Source organism: Protopterus annectens, chromosome 3.part1, assembly GCF_019279795.1.
Source record: "Protopterus annectens isolate FY-2018-M chromosome 3.part1, PAN1.0, whole genome shotgun sequence".
NCBI lineage: Eukaryota > Metazoa > Chordata > Ceratodontiformes > Protopteridae > Protopterus > Protopterus annectens.
The window spans coordinates 1,299,175,994-1,299,193,804 of record NC_056732.1 but is presented as its reverse complement, the minus strand read 5'-3'; the positions used below and the strand labels follow the sequence as shown (position 1 = coordinate 1,299,193,804).

Sequence of the window (17,811 nt, the reverse complement as noted above, 5' to 3'; positions counted from 1 at the left end):
AAGTATTGTAGGCTGACTAGGGCAATTTGGATAGAGTGAGTAGCTCTAGAGTTGGATCCACAAGTCTGTGGAATGGGGCTAAGTCTGATCCGAGGTCGGATACATAACCCATATGTTGAGGAAGAATGAAAAGGGACACCACCAATGTATAGTTATGGTAAGTTTATAACTTTAATATTAAAATGTTGCTTATCATCACATCCCTATTCATCCAGACTTCAGGCATTTCTTAAGGTTTTGTGTCTCTGGATCACATTATTAGTTCTATACCTTACCCTTTCAACTATCCACTGCACCAAGAATGTTCACAAATGGGTCAGGCTCCAGTAATAGCTCATTGCAGGCTACAGGTTATCCACATTTTTCCATGCTTAGATGACTTACTCACTGATCTTTACAGAGCCTTTGTCAAAGTGTCAGGAATCTCTCCCTTGGGTGAGAGATCTAAACAAGCTGAAGTTCCAGGAAAACATTCAGAAGTCTTCTTTTTTTTTTTTTTACTCGTTCACATAGGATTGTGTTCCTGGGGTGTCATTTAGACACCTCAGTTCAACGAGCTTTTCTTCCATAGGAAAAAATATAGCTGGCTATATATGGCTTTCCACTCCCACTTCAGTTACCGTGAAGGGAATACATCAGGAGTTTGGGTCTCATGGCATCTATAATTCTTATGATACCCCTGGCAAAGAAAGATACAGTGGTATCTGAAGTGTCTTTGGTCCCAACACCAACATCCTTTGTTGTTTGAAATCCTAGTCCCAGGGTTAGTCAGATAATAAACTTTACAATGGAGACAACTAATATCCCTAAATCTGGGTGTCCTTTTCTCCCCTCCTGTTCTAAAGCATTAAGTCACCACAAATGCCTCAGACTTTATTTGGCAATAGTTTCATGAGGGATAAAAGTGCAAGGTGTATGGGGCACCAAGATCAGACACATGAACGCAAATATAAAATAGATGCTTACCCCTGATTAAGGCACTCAACTCTCTGCATCATCTTTGGTCCCTGGGACCTGTTCAGGTTGTTACAGACAGTGCCGCAGTCATACGATACATTGACAAGCAAGGTGGAACCAGGACATACCCGCTTGCCAGATTAGCCATATTAGCTTGGGATACAGCTTCTCAGCATAATCTCATTCTGCAGACATCCTGTATTCCGCCAGAGCAAAGCTATGTGGCAGACAAGCTGAACAGAGCAAGGGCAAACCCTCAGACATAGACATTAGATCAGAGGTTCTCCCTCCCAAGATTTGATCAATCTGTGAGGAGTTCCTCAATTAGACCTCTTTGCCTCCAGTCTGAACAATCAACTGACAAGATTCTTCTCCAAGACTGCATGCAAGAAGGCCCAGAATACAGTTTCCTTTTCTTTTCCCTGAACAGGAATGTTCCAGTATGCTCTCTACCCTTTCCACTGATATCCAGAGAATTCCTGAAGATTCATAAGGAATCCACCATAATCATTGTAGTGACGCCCTTCTGACCCAGGCAACAGTGGTTCTGTCTTCTTTTCGAAATGGCCAGATGCAGTTACTACAAGCTTCTTCACATAATGGATCTACTCACAGAAGATAAGGAGGTGTTTGATATACCCCTGACCCCAATCAACTTCAACTTGCTTCCTGGATGGCAGGTCTTTAATTCCCTGTAGTCACCTGTTTACTGAGGATGTACAGCAGGTACTAATGGAGAAAAGAAAGCCTGCTACTAGAAGATGATATATTAGCAAATGGGAAACGTTTTCTAGTTAATGCCATAAACATAACAGCCACCCATTTGGGGCTAGTTGTCATATGGTTTACTATTATTTGTGTGAGTCACTGCCTATGGCCTTTCTTACTCCTCTGTCATGGTTCATTTATTGGCCATTTCAGCATATCTGCCCATAGGTCTTCCTCTTTTAGTGCATTCTCATTTCAAAATGTCTTTATGTTTTGCATAACAGACCTCCAAGAGAAGAGGTGTCTTATCCTTGAGATCTTAAGTTTGTGTTAGAGAAGATAATGTGTACTCCATTTGAACCAGCTATCTTGAGGTTCTTAATATGGAAAACAGTTTTACTGATTGATCTGACCTCTTCAAGAAGAACATCTGATTTGCAAGCTCTTATGGTGTCAGCCCTATTTCCTTTTCCACATAGACAAGGTTTCTTTGTCAACCCTATTTCCTTTTCCACATAGACAAGTTTTCTTTGAGAACTAATCCTTCTTTTATGCATAAATTGGTATCCAGGTTTACTTTGTCAAACTATCCAAGCTAAAAGTGAGGGAGATAGGATACTCCATGTCTCAGATGTCCACAGACATCTCGGTTACTATCGTGACAGAACTAAATATTTCAGATCTTTGGATCAGTTATTAATTTCTCATGAAGGTAAGAAGAAGGCACACCCTGTGTCAAAGCAGACTATTTCCAAATGGCTGTCTAGGGGCATTACCTTTTATTATAATCACTGCAGTAAAACTACTCCAGGCAGGATCAAGGCCCACTCTACCCAGGCCTTGGGTTAGCCTATGGGTTTTTGAAAAGGTTTGCATTTTATAAGTATTCTATTAGCAGCTTGGTCCTCTGTACATAATTTTACAAACCATTATAAGCTTGATTCCTTCTCTGAGTCAAGATCAAGCTTTGCTATGACCATTCTCCAAAGGCTCCTGGACCCTTCTTCTTCTGCCTCCCAAATGTACTAACAGTAGCATGCATACCTAGGGCGAGGTGAGAGGGGCAACTGGCCAATGTGCAAAGTGTTGGGGGGGGGGGGTATGATCAGCCAATCCCAATCTTTCTTTAATGCAATACCAGCTTTTAAAAGCTGGTATTGATTGCATTTGTGGTTAAACCTGAGCATTGTAGCACTCTGTGCAGGTAGGATATAAACTGTAGCAACTGGTTTCTACAGTTTAAAAAGAATGTTTTTTTTTTTTTAACTAAAACACGAGAGCTGTAGTGCCCTATGCAGGCTGGATATAAACTGGAGCAACTGTTTGTGAGTAGAAGGAACCTCCATTTTTTGTAGATCTTACTGTAATAAGCCAATCGATCAGCTTACTACAGTAAAATACTTTTTTTTTTTCACTTGAAAGGATTGGGCTCTGGTTCATAGCCATGGCCCAGGGTGCTGGGTGAACTGACTACACTTCTGTGTAATAAACTAGGGTAATAGCTAGGGTAGTCTCCCCATATAGCTAAGGCTACTCCACCACTGATCAGTGTGATGAACATAGCACAGTTGTGTAAGTAAACTTACCATAACAGTTGTTGTTCCTTCGGCTTTTCCTGGTTAGGGGTCACCACAACAGAACTCTAGTCCACTAATGACTGGCAGTAGATCTTCATGGTGCCGAGGTGCCAGCTCTACGCCCAACCTTCAACGAAGGCACGCCCATTCACGCATGTCTTTTGAACGCCACTCGACCGCAGGAAGGACACGCAGACTCCACACAGAAGACGCTCCAGCTGAGAATTGAACGGGAGAACCCCTTGCTGTGAGGCAAAAATGCTACCACTGCACCATGAGCACTGCTGCAGTAGTCAATGCCTTTTTTCACCCCCCTTGTTTTTTGGTGTGGTGTTTATTCTAGTGTGTGGACATTTATTTATTTATTTATTTATTTGTTATTGCTAACATTGCCCTTTCAAGGTTCAACCTTCCCTGTCTTTCTGTTAGCATGAAAGCTCTGAAGGGCCTGGCACCCAAACCAGTTTTTGCAGTCAGCTCAGCTTGAGCCGACTTATTTATTGGTACAATGGAAGGTGCATTGAAGCTTTGGAGGTGGCCAGCTGTTCTATCCTATGCATGACAGGCTAAGGCTACTGCAGCAGCTGCAATAGTGATCATTCATATTTGCACTGTTATGTTAAGTTTACTTACACAATCAGAACAATTAGGATATGCAGTAACCCTGCCCTGGCTACAGAAAACAAGGGCCTTACTTAAGGACAGGGATAAAGCTTGGAAAACATGGCGTCAACATAAAACACCCACAACTAGGCAAGCTTTTCTCAAGCTAAGAAACAAAGCAAAAAAACAAATTAAAATTAACAAACAAAATCACTACATTTCCTTACAAAGAAAACGCAGTAACAACCCACAGAAATTCTGGGCTGCTGTGAACAACATCTTCCAACCCAGAAAAAAACACCACACCCCCACCAACCACAGAAGGCGCTAACCTTGATATAGCCATCAGCTTCTATAACTATTTTACCTCCTCCATACTTAAACTTATAAATGATACAAATCCCACCACCCACAACCCCCAAAGCCCAAGAAAATGCCACCCCCTTCTCACTCAAACCAGTACCACTATCCACAATCCAAAAACTCTTATCAAATCTCAAACCAACCACCCTCGTTGCCGATAATCTCCCTGCCGAATACCTTCAGCTTGCATCCAGAACCATAGCCTAACCCATTTCATTACTGATAAATATATCCATCTCTGAACACACCGTTCCATCCTTGTGGACATCCTCATTTATCATCCCCCTTCGTAAGGGTGGCCCCTCTACTGTCCTCCCTAATTACTGACCCATTGTCATCCTGTCACCCCTAGCAAAGATTCTAGAAAAGTGCATTCACCACTAACTCCTCATCCATCTTCTCTCCAACAACCTACTCTCCAAAACTCAACACGGATTCCACCCATCCCATAGTACCACCACTGCCCTAATTAAATTCATCAACACCATAAACTCATACGGAAACCAAGTCAAACTAGTTTCTGACACCTTTCTAGACTTATCGAAAGCATTTGATACAGTGTCCCACAATAAACCCCTAACCTGTCTCTCTGAACTGAACCTTGACAACCCCACCATCCTCTGGTTCAGAAGTTACCTAAACAACCGCCATCAGTCTGTCAAATGGCTTGACTCACTATCCCCCCCCTTCCCACTCCCTGTCACTCTTAGAGTACGTCAAGGTTTGATTCTTGGCCCCCTCCTCTTAACATCTTCACTAACCAACTCCACCTAGCTACCACAAAAGCCGACATAATCCGATATGCTGATGACACAACTCTGATCTGCACTGCATCCGATATCCAACTTCTCCAAGAAAAAGCCCAAGAATCTTTCACAGAGATAGAAAGTTGGCTAAATAAATCTAAACTGATATTAAACCCTAAAAAAACACAACTCATGCTGTTCTACCCAGTAAAGACTAATGACCTAACCATCTTCATATGCTTAGCCAACAAGACCTTCATCATCCCAGTCCCAGAGGCCAAACTACTTGGTCTTACACTAGACCAACAACTAAAATACAATAAATACATATCCCTAACTGTCTCCAAAGTCCACAAAAGGCTAGGTACCCTCTATCGCAGCAAAAGATTTCTAACTTCCGAATCTAGAATTGCCATAGCTAGAACCCATCTGTTATCAACACTACTTTACACATCCCCTGTCCTAACAAATCTGAATAAAACTGACCTGAACAAACTCTCCACATGCTATAACAAAATCGTCAGTTTCACTACCAATGCCAAGTCACACTCCCACCACTGCCAATCCCTTCAGTCACTACACTGACTAGAATTCCTTAACTTATTACATTACCACCAACTCAAGCTAGCTCACCAAATACTATACTAGCCTGACAAAACCCCTGCACTGACTGGCCTTCTAAACATCTACATTTCAAATAGGCAACTACAATCCAGTAACAAAACCCTGATAGAAGTTATCCCATGCAAATACAACTGTGGTGAATTTCTATTCCCATACGAAGTCCAAAAACATGGAATACCCTGCCTCCCGACCTCAGGCTACAGTATTCCACATCCACCTTCAAAAGCCTCCTCAAATCATACCTTTTCACCAACCACCAATGTAACTGCAAAGGTCCTCCCTGAAGCCTCTCCCCTACAGTAGGAAGTTAGCTGATGCTTCTGGAGAATACTGATACTGCACTCTACCTGAGCTCTTTGTATATATTGTAAGTACGTTCTTACTAGAAAATTGTACCAACCCTATAAAAGTGTGATAATCTTATATTTGTACCACAACTTCGTAATACTTTTTGTTAACCAATCTGCAGCATGCTTCCTTATTTGTACTCTGTAACCTTTAAGTTCCACCATGCCTTTTACTCTTGATTCTGTAACTGTATGTAGTAATCATTATTCTGTAGCTGTATGGAGCTTTTCTCCCCAGGACTCTGCTAAAAACAGACACTAGCTGTCCAGTCGGACTGTTCTGGTAAACAAATAAGTAAATAATAAATAAATAAATACAACTGTACTTTCTCTGCATTACCCCTTTGAGTTACCCACTGCTCCAGAGGTATTCATAAAATGACTTCCTCCAGTGAAAGCCTGTTGCAGGCTGCAGAGTATTCACATATTTCCTTATTTATACAACTTGCTTGCCTTTACAGGGTCTTTTTCATACAGTCTCTCACCTGGTTAAGAGATCTCATACACAGATGGGGTTTCAAAGTTTTTCATGACTCCTTCTCACTGGATTGTTTTCCTGGGGTGTCTCCTAGATAACCTTGGTTCAAAGAGTCTTTCTTCCACAGCAAAACAAAAAATAGATTTTTATCTAGATCTGTTCCTGAGTTTTCCACTCAAGTCAAAGCATTAACAAGGGAATATCTCAGGAGAGTAAGATTCATGATTCCTTTAGCCAGATTCCACAAGAGAAAGATTCAGTAGTACCTAAAAATCAGTATGGTCGCAACATCAACATTCCCTGACATTCTAGAGTCCTGTTTTGGGATTTGTGAAAAGGGACCTTATTTGGTGGAAAGACCAGTTTTATCTGAATTCAGATCTTCCATTTCCCTTCCAGCTTCAGCACAGTCTTTAACTACAGAAACCTCAGATTTTGCTTGAAGAGCAGTGTCTATGGGAGTAAAAGTGCAGGGTCTTTGGAACAAAAATGGCAAAATGAAACATGCAAGTTTAACAGATTTGTTGGCAATAATAAATGCTCTTAACTGTATCAGTCATCTGTGGGTCTCATAACCATTGCAAGTGGTTACAGACGACACTGCAGTAATATGGTACATAAACAAATAGGGGTGGAACGGGATCTTACCCTCTGTTCAGACTAGTCGTAGCAGCCTGGGATATAGGTTTTTAGCACAGTCTCATTCTACAGGCATCTTACTTCCCATCAGAGCAAAAGTTTGTGCCAGACAAGTTGAGCTGGATCAGGGCAGACCTTCACAAATAGAAAGTGAATCAGGGAATCTTCCAGGAATTGATCCAGCTGTGGGAAACACTTCAGAGAGAACTATTTGCCCCAATTTTGAACATTCAACTGGCAGAATTATGCTCCAGGACTCCATTGCAAGAATGCCTTGAAAACAGCTGCATTCTCTTTTCTTTGGACAGAAATGTTCCTGTATGATTTTACACCCTTTCCATTGATATCCAGGCAGGGTCATTTTGAAGATTCAGAAGGACTCTCCAATGATCATTGTGGTGACTTCCTTCTGACCCAGGCTGCAGTGTTTCTCCCTTCTTTTGGAAATGACCAGGAGTAATTACCCACTTCCTTGCAGACTGGACCTACTCACACAGGGCAGTAGGTGTCTGATACATCCAAACTCTAAATAGCTTCAGGTGATAGTCGTAATACTGTGTTAGGCATCAATTTTCTGACAATGTGCAGCAGATACTAAAGGAAGCAAGAAAAACATGCTCCTAGGAAATCATATATTAGCAAGTGGATAAAGTTGTCTAGTTGATGCCAAGAAAAGGACCCTTTTAAGGCTAGTATTTCTCAGGTTCTGCAAAACTTGTTTGAGCTGTTATCCACTGGCCTTTCTTACTTCTCTGCCAAGATTCATTTCTCAGCCATTTCAGTATATCGCCCAATAGATCATCCCCTTTTACTGCATTCCCATGCGAAAATGTGTTTGAAAGGGTTGTTACATACCAAGCCTCCTATAAAACTGGTGGCTTCTCCTTAGGATCTTAACATTGTTTTATTCAAATTAACTAGCTCATCAGGCTGATTTGAGATTCTTAACATGGAAAACAGTTTTGCTAATTGCTCTGACTTCTGCAGGAAGAGTATTTGACTTGTAAGCTCTTATGGTGGGCCAACTGTATCTCATTTTCTGTGAAGATGAGGTTTCCTTAAGAACTAATCATTCCTTTATGCCTCAACTGATATATCTTAATTTACTTTAAGCCAAGCTATCAATCTCCCTGTCTTCTTTCCAGATCCTAAAAATTAAGGAGAAAGGGATCCTCCATACTTTGGATGTTCACATGCAACTCTGATATATCTTGACAGAATTGAAACTTTAGAAAACTCTATCAGTTATTCATTTCATATGAAGGCAAAAAGAAAGGACAACCTATGTCAAAGCAGGCCATCTCCAAATAGTTGTCTCACGCTATTACTTTTTGTTATATTCACCCCAATATGGCAACTCCAGGCAGGATCAAGGCTGATTGCACCAGAGGCTTGGTTTCATCTGTGGGATTTTGGAAAGTGTTGCATTCTAGAAGCAGCAAATTGGTCCTCTGTATATACCTTTAAAACATACTACAAAGTAAATTCCTTCTCTAGGTTTAGGGCAGGCTTTGTTAGAAACATTCTCAAGGGGCTCCTAGACCCTTATCCTTCCTCCTCCCAGTTAAGCTTTGATAATCTACCCATATAGCATAGCTAAGGCTATTGCAGCAGTGATCAAGTGAGGAATATAGTCCAGTTGTGTAAGTAAACTTACCATAACAGTTGATAACTGAATGATTACTGCTGCCATAGCTACTCCATTCCCCTTATTTTTGCATGTTTTTGTTGCTAGGGTAAGGACTTTTATTTTTAGTTTCCTAGCATTGACCTTTTCATGGCTTTAGTCTTCCTCTTTCAGTTGTCATGAATGCTGTGAAGGGCTTAACTACCAAAACACTCTTTTTCTTCAGCTCTGTTCAATCTGGTTAATGGTTGAGGTCCCTGGAAGGTGCCCTTAAGATTTGGAAGCTGGCCAGCTATTATATCCTTAGCAGGGTATAACCCATATAGCTAAAGCTACTGCAGCAGTAATCATTCAAACTCTGTTGTTATGGTAAGTTTGCTTACACAACTGTACTTTACCTTCATGAGGTGAGACCACAGATGCAGCATGGCTGTCATCAAGGCAGTCATCAGAGGAGTTTTACTTTGAAGTCCTGCCATTCCTCTGTGCATTCCCAGAAAGATAAGTGGGCTGAGTGCAGTGGTAGGTGAAACAGTGATTTGTAATTCTTGTTGAGTGATACAACCCCACCTCCTTTGAAGACAGCCTTAATCTATATTCAGTCTCTAGCATGGATTGTAGGCAAAGTGCACATCCAAGGACACATACTGTAACTCTCCCCACTAGAGAGGCAGGCTCGGCTTTGTCTTTACTCTCCTTCCCCATCAAGGTCTTTGAGTGCCAGGGTTGATAATCAAATCCAGGTATTGTAGTCATAGTCAACACTTCATCACAGAGTTGCTGTAACACTCCTCTGCATTAAAGCTTAATATAAAGAACTGTAGTCACAATGATATGCAGAATAGGATTCGGTAGTCTTTGAGATTCAAACAGTGTGTGACTTTGTGATTAAATTTTAGGAGGGACATTGTAAAACAGTGTTGAACACACCCCCTTACCATAGGTTCATAAGTAAATACTATTACAACTCTAGCCAATAACCCGTATTCAGTAATTCCCTCCATCCTCTAGGAAGGCAGTACAAGATAGACCTGGAGAGAATATAATGCATCCAATTATTTAGGTTTACCTTGAAGGTGGCAAGAGTGCTGCTCTGCTAGATACATGTAGTGGCAGCCTATTCCAGAGGTGGGAATACACTGAGAATTACAAGGCAAAGTGTCAACGTACATAAGCATTGAGACCAACTCTTCAGTAAACAAACTAACTGGAGAAAAAAAAAGGCAAACAGCTAGCATTCAAAAAAGGAAAACAGTCTCCTTTTTTGATCACTTAGCCCTAACGCTAAAACTTACTTCAGACCAAATTTGTTTGAATAGTGATACTTAGGGATAGGGTTATTTGTTATGAATGTGTTGGGTTAAAGTCAGAGGCAGGGGTTAGGTTTAGCACACAATAGTAAGATGAGGTGGGATGGCAAACCCCATGCCTGCCCTTAACCCTAAACATGAATTTATGAAAACCCCTTTCCCTTAACAATACCACTACACAAGACACTCACTCTCTGTCACCCGCCTGTGCGCACACACATTACACCATCAGTCATGCACAGCACTGCATCTATCCCCTACTTTAACCATAACCAGCACAGATACACTCAACAACATCCATCACCACACCATTGCACAAGTTGTATTTGTCAAATTCACTTGTCCAAAACATTCAGGCGCGCGCGCACACACACACACACACACACACACACACACCTATCTTCTTCTAAATCTAATCTCTCACCCCAACTTGTCAACACTCGCATAAACAAACCATTAAATCTATCCCCTTATCTAACCCTTAGTTTAACCCAAACTAGCAAACATCAGAAACACACACCAAAAAAATTATCCCAATACTTAACCCTTCCTGTCACTTTAACATATACACACACATTCACACCTGCATATGCTCACACCTCTACCCACTTAGGAAAAAAACAAATCTTAAAACTGCCTCCACTCAACAAAAATACACTGGAGAATAAGTGCATTTGATCATCTTAACAAGATGAATGCACTGTCAAACAAATTGTGGATCAACAGTGTGTATGGTACCTACATTCGGGTATGAGTGTTTCAAGTCAATTTGTTTTAATTATCTGTTGATGAAGATTTAGTCCCTTTAAGTAGGTATTTGTGGAATCATTTGCTCTGTAAAGGAACAAGAGGTCCAGATTAATGAGGTCTGATATAATACATTCCATAGCTTTACATATGGTCTGTGGTTCAGCCACTCTTGTATAATGGCATTGCAATGGCTACTTTCCAGGATTCAAAATTTTAACAGGTGGAGAGGCTTAAACTAAAGAAATAAGTAGGAGTTCAGATATTTAGTACTGATAATTAGGCAATTTGGTATGTTATCAGACCTCATCAATAAAGTGTACTCTGATTTTGAGAAGGCTGAGAGACTTGTTCCATAGTAACTAAAGGGGGTGGCTGGTACCGTAGAATAGCCATACCTGTGAGTAGAGTAAAGTTTTCAGTACATTTGCCAACTAGGATATTAGCTATTTCCTTTGGGTCAGAGTGGGCAGTATTATTGTGAACTAGTTCCAAACATTGTGTTAGCTTCTAGTTACAGAAAGATTGTCAGTTATTTTTGGTTTTGGCATCTATTTTAAGTTCATATTCAGCTTTCCTAATGCTTCCATTATACTCTCTACTAGTTTGCTTACGTGTACTTTTAAAGTAGGTAGAATGAGACTCCTTATAAGCATTAAATACGTTTTATTGTTGTGTAATTTTTTTATGTGGATATTCCACTATAGCAGTTTGTTTTTAAACTTATCATATTTGGTATGGATAGGGACTGCCTTATCAATACAGCTATTAAGTGGGAGTGGAAGTCAGAGGTGTAGGCAACAGTTTTAGCAATGGGATCCACAGGAGGAGGATTGCAGTGAAATGTATTTAGGTCATCAGGTAAATGAAGGTGGTTTGCTTTTGAGAAGTCCCTAAATACAAAGGTATTTACATGGGAAGTATCCCCAGATTTATGGTTGGATTTAACAAGGGAGGATGATGCATATATACAGTTGTGTAAGAAATATTTGCATTTGTGAGGACAAGATCAAGTATATGGGGCCATTAGTAGTATGGTTAACTATTTGTATAAGAGAATTAACATTGTTTTTGTCGAGGAAGCACTGGGCAGAGTAGGTGAGCCAGTTTATTGATGGGTAGTTGAAGTCCCCCAGTAGAAAGGTGTTATGATTAATGGAAACTTCAGTTAGGGAGTTAAGAAAGCCACTGTGCACAGAAGGGGCCATAGAGGGTGTTGTGTAGCTAGTTATGCAATGGTAATTAATCTTGCATAGGGTAATCTGTGTTCAGGTGACAGTACCCATGACAAATATTTATACTGTGTCACACTTACCAGTAGATTTGAACACATGATAGACACTAAACCCAGGAGTAGAGGGAATACTTTTATAGCTTCAAAGCCATGTCTCTGTAACTACAGATACAGAAAGGTGTCCAGATTGCAGGAGAACCTCAAGTTAGAGCATTTTTTTTGTTAAGACCCCTGGCATTGCATAAAAACATTTTAATGTTTTCAAATGAGAATTTACTAGGCTGAAATATCCAGTAGATGGACTTTGCTTAAAAAAGACATTATGGGGAAGTAAAGGCTTTAGCTAGGATGTGACAGCTGTGGTAAGAGAAGTGCAGACAAAGCAGGAAGGCTTGCCGGCCACCTTATCCCAAACTGACACATATTGGATCCCCCCAGAGTTACATCTCCTACATAGACAATTGTTAAAACCATCAGTGTTAATGTTTTGTAGTTCAGGATTACTGGAGGGTGAGCACATTTTTATAACAAGAAAAATGGTGAAGTTATCTTACCTTTAGGTCGATGAAACACAGCGGTAAGTAGCAGTTTTATTGATGTTTTCATTATTGACTGTAATTTCTATTCATCAGTCACTCAGTAGATGAATCTTTACTGGTCAGTCTCTCTGAAAGAGGTTTGCCGATTACACGTATTACAATACATTTGTGACATTTACACAGCCACATTGTTGGTCTCACAAACATGTTGTGGTACTATTGTTGCATATGACACTTTGCCTAATATAGCCTTATCACTGACAGCTGATGCAGAGGATTAAGACAGTTAGCTTAATGAGTGTCTGTGGAACAGAGTTCGATACCCACTGCCTTCATTTGCCTACTTTGTGACCTTGAGCAAGTCAGTTAACCAGACAGTGCATTAGGGTGATTGGAAATTTGACACATTAATGGTCTCCTGGACTGCATGCCTAGTAACAACCTATTAATCTATTTGCTATAATATCTTTATTCTACAGCTAAAGCTAGCAGATAGCTTACTGCAGTCCAAAAAATCACAGTTTATACCTTTTGTAAATGTACAGTTGAGTAATATCTTAATATAGTAAACGTATATGTGCAGCTTTCTGTTTTGCAGAACCAGCAAACACCTAATAATAGGAGAAAAAATCAATTAGAAGATGAAGTAGATGATGAAGAGGAAGATGGCGATGATGATGATGACGATGATGAACATTAATGAATATTTGTCTTATTATATGCTGCAATGTGGGATTTCTTTTTTTAATAAATTACTGTTTTAAGTTGCCCTTAAGGTTGCTTCAGCAAGTTAAAATGAAATGTTTTGACACCTTTCAATATTTATGAATAATTTCTCAGTGCCTCTTTGGTTACTGCATGCATCAGCATGTTATAGGATCTATTTATTTTGACTGCTTCATAATACATGATCTGTTAATGAGACACATATCTGATGTCTTAAGCCTGGAATTTTGTTGTCTGATACAGGAAAAAAGAATAAATATGAGCAGAAACAGTCTTTTTTTTTTTACACATTTGCCTTCAGTAATAACAAAAATGTGTAGGCGAGATTCACCTAGTATTTCAGTCTGTATGTTCAATTAAATCTGTCATATTTTTTTTATCATCAGTGGTGTCAGGAACTCTTGAAAAGCAATTCAGTCATAACTAGATTTTGATAGCTTGTACACTGTTTGGCCAATGTAATCTGTCATAGTCTTTTTCTTTTGGGTAGACAAGTTATGTTTAACTCCCAATTGTTGCTGTACTCCTGGATACTTTTCCATATTGTTTGTATTGCTCAGAGCTATATCTGGCTCATCTAGTGTCCATTGCCAGTCCATGAGCTGGGAGACACTCAGCTATAAGCTGAGGAACAAAAAAAAATGACTACATTACTAACCAGTCTGCATCTGCCATTTGCACCCCATAACACCTTGTGCCTGGGGTGGTTCCCCATTTGCCCCACCATAACCACATTTCTGATATTGTTCCAGTGTTATATGCTGACCTTTTTATTGACTTGATAAACTAATTTATATTTTTTGCACATCAGCAGTACCATTCAGTGGAATAGCCTTTAAATGTGATGTGGTTTGACAAGAAGAAGCTTTAAAGCAGGTGCCAAGATCTTTGCCAGGCTACAGGCAGTACCATATGCCTTGTTAGTTCATAAAACAAACTTTGTGTGAAACTAGACAAGACATATAAGTATTTGTAATATTTTTGAAAAAAATAAAATATCACTGCAAAAATAAAATGTTAAATCTTGAAATTATCTGTTTTTAATATGTATTGCTTATTTATTTAGTTTTCCTTTGATAACCAGGAAGTCCAACAGAGCAAGTGACCCATTTTCAGTGGAGGCCTGAGGAGAAAAGCGCATAGCACATTAAAAAAAAAATAAACAGTAGTTGAGTAACTATATACAAGGAGAGAAAGCCATGCAACAGCTTAACTATTTTACAATGAGGTGGGGAGAAAGGCTGAAAAACAAACACATAGACATTTTACAGTAAAGTCATTATGTACAAGGGGAGAAAAACCCTACAACGAATAAGTATTTTCTACATATATCTTTTAGAATTGTGTTTTAATCAGCCTGAATGTTAGGCTTGTCTTTAATTATTTAGTAGTTCCATTTTCTAGAATAATTTTCATATATAGCTGTCAAAAAGTATGCATATGTGGAGTGTGCTTTTTAAACTGTAAAATTAACAAAACAGCACATACATAGAGGGTCAAGTTGCCATTTTAACCAGTTTGTTAATATGCTCAAGAAATTGATTCAAGAGGACTTCCAAGATGGCTGCATAGAGAACCCAAAAGAAAATCAAAGACAAAAGGTGAGGAGAAAACCCTGGCTGTGAAGAATCATGCAGCTGGACAGTAAAAAGCAGTTCAAGCTCCAGTTTTGGTCAATGCATGACTTCCAGTAGTCTAATGGAAAAAAATAAGTCAAATGTGCTCAGAGCTAATTAAAATGAAACACTGAAGGAGTTTATCAACTCAAACAATAAAAAGCTGAAAAAAAAAACGGAAAAAGCTTTAAACTGATGCTGAATAGCTGCATACTTGAGCTGTTTGGTTAGCTTTTACATACCTACATCAACTTTATTACAAGCTAAGTATAAACATGCAGTATTATAACATAGTACTGCATTTTATTTTTTCTGTTTTATTGTTTCATTGAATATTGTGTTAAAATAGTACTGCATTTATCTGCTTATTTATTTGTTTCATAGAAAATTGTGAGCTCTCTGTCTGCAGTTAGTGGGTTTATTCTTCTCATTTCATTTATATTCGGTGTAGAAGTCTTAGCCTAGAGGGTTTCTCTGTGCCTTAAAGTCTTGGTCCCTTATCTCTGAAATTATTTCTGCTGAAGAGCTGCATACTTGAGCTGCTTGGTTAGCTTTTACATACCTACATCAGCTTTATTACAAGCTGAGATAAATACAAACTTACAGTGTTATAAGATAGTACTGCATTTTTTTAGCTTTATTGTTTCATTGAATATTGTGTTAAAAATAGTACTGCATTTATCTGCTTATTTGTTTCACTGAAAATTGTGAGCTCTCTGTCTGCAGTTAGTGGGTTTATTCTTCTCACTTCGTTGATATTCGGTGTAGAAGTCTTAGCCTAGAGGGTTTCTCTTTGCCGTAAAGTCTTAGTCCCTTATCTCTGAAATTATTTCTGCTGAATAGCTGCATACTTGAACTGTTTGGTTAGCTTTTCATACCTACATCAGCTTTATTACAAGTGGAGATAAGTACAAGCTTACAGTTTTATAACATAGTACTGCATTTTGTTTTTTTCTGTTTTATTGTTTCATTGAATATTGTGTTAAAATAGTACTGCATTTATCTGCTTATTTATTTTTTCCACTGAAAATTGTGAGCTCTCTCTCTGTCTGCAGTTAGTGGATTTATTCTTCTCTCTTCATTGATATTCATTGTAGTAGTCTTAGCCTAGAGATTTTCTCTGTGCCTAAAAGTCTTAGTCCCGTATCTCTGAAATTATTTCTGCTGAAAGCTGCATACTTGAGCTGTTTGGTTAGCTTTTACATACCTACATCAACTTTATTACAAGCTGAGATAAGTACAAACTTGCAGTGCTATAAGATAGTACTGAATTTTATTTTTTTGTTTTATTGTTTCATTGAATATTGTGTTAAAATAATACTGCATTTATCTGCTTATTTGTTTCACTGAAAAATGTGAGCTCTCTCTCTGTCTGCAGTTTGTTTTCCCACCCACCCTGTTCTTGTTATGATATTAATCATGGTGGCTTTGGAAATGATGTCCCCTACTGTAAATTTATGTTTGAACATTCCTCCAGGGCCCATCTCATTTGCTCACTCAACCGAGTACATTGAGATCATATTTTGATTTCAGACACTCCTACCATTCCCATCTGTTCAGCTCTATCCCAGTCTAGTCTCATTAGCTCATCCTGCCTAATAAAGAGAGAAAATTTGAGTGGGCATATCCACTTAGGCCCTGAACTTGTCTGGTTGAAGATTGCTGGAGCAGGTCTCAGTTCTGTGTTTTTTACTGGTTAATTGGGTAATTTGTTTAAATCAGTTTGGTCATTTTCTATTGTTATATAAAAAAATGCACTTTATCTGCTTTTAATGTATTTGTGTTTCTTCCTACTTTATTACCTTATTTTGCTTTTGCCTCTTCTTAAAAGTACTCAATTGTGTTTATTCTGCTGCATTTATTACTGCTTGGTAGTAGCCTGATTAAATTGTAACTGTTATTCTAAGTCTTTTGGTTAAAGCACTTAGGCTTCAGACCAGTTGTTTTACATTAAGAAGGTTTGTGGTCTGCACTGTTGTGGCAGGACAGGTAGCTTACATCCTTCTAAATTGGGAATTGCTGATTGAAGGCTCAGTGTCTGTTATTCTAAAAGTGTATTAGTTCTGGTTTAAGCACTTGGGCTCCAGGCCAGTTATTTTACATTAAGAAGGTCTGTGGTCTGCACTGTTGTGGGAGGAGAGGCTAGATTCTGCCCTTCTGAGCTGGGAATTTCTGGTTAAAGGCTTATTGTGCCTGCTTATTTGAACTGTTTCTTTCTGAAATTTGTGCACCTTGTTTGCTGTAGCCCAGAAGTCAGTAGTTTATTGGTCGTTTTGGGCTAATTTCTCTTTCATTTCCCTGTTATAAAAAACGCATTTGTGTGTTTTTTTGCACTTGTATTCAGCTCAGCAAGTGCCTGCTAGGTGTCCTGCAGAGTTCTACAGCAGCAGAGAGACAAAATAGAGACTTTGGAGTGATTAAGTATAATTTTTCTGCATTTTCTTGCTGTCTTTAACTAATTCCGCCTAAAACGCAGATTTTGTAGCGTTTCTGTGATTTAAAAAGCTTGTGTCTGCTACATATTGTACTTATTTGCTGCCTGCACTTGAACTAAGTTGTTTTTGTGTTTAATCTGTTTAACTGTTATAGGCTACACACTAAAGTGCGATGGCCATTTCTGCGCATTTAAAGTGTTTTTTTTTTTTTATTATTGTATCTGCTTTATTTTCTGGAAAAAAGAAAAACCCAAATATATACTTGTTTCCCGCCTTTCTGAACTAGTATAGTCCAGTTTTCAGGTTATTGCTGAAGTCAGGGCTGTGTTATAAGTTTCTGTGTTGCCCATACCTTACTTGGATAGAAGGAAGTTTCTCTGTTCACCTGTGAGAGAGGGGAGCTTTGAGCAGCCTATCTGACCCTGGAGGAGTGGTTTCAGCCTAGAAGTTAGTAGTTTATTGGCCATTTTGGGCTAATTTCTATCGCTTTCATTTCCCTGCTATAAAAACTGCATTTGCGCGGTTTTGCCTGCCT

General features: G+C 39.1%; 1 protein-coding gene across 7 annotated transcripts in view; it reads left to right on the top strand.

The window, feature by feature from the left end:
* Positions 1-14,258, top strand: part of CIBAR1 (CBY1 interacting BAR domain containing 1) — a 1,541,282-nt gene extending 1,527,024 nt beyond the window's left edge. For 5 of the 7 annotated variants that reach the window (XM_044067346.1, XM_044067347.1, XM_044067348.1 and 2 more), the window contains one exon: positions 13,083-14,258. In XM_044067346.1, the coding sequence (XP_043923281.1) occupies positions 13,083-13,199 (117 nt within the window). In that variant the 3' untranslated portion in view covers positions 13,200-14,258. The remainder of the gene's footprint in view (positions 1-13,082) is intronic. The other 2 variants (XM_044067350.1, XM_044067345.1) reach the window with 1 other exon arrangement.
* The last annotated feature ends 3,553 nt before the right edge of the window (positions 14,259-17,811 follow it).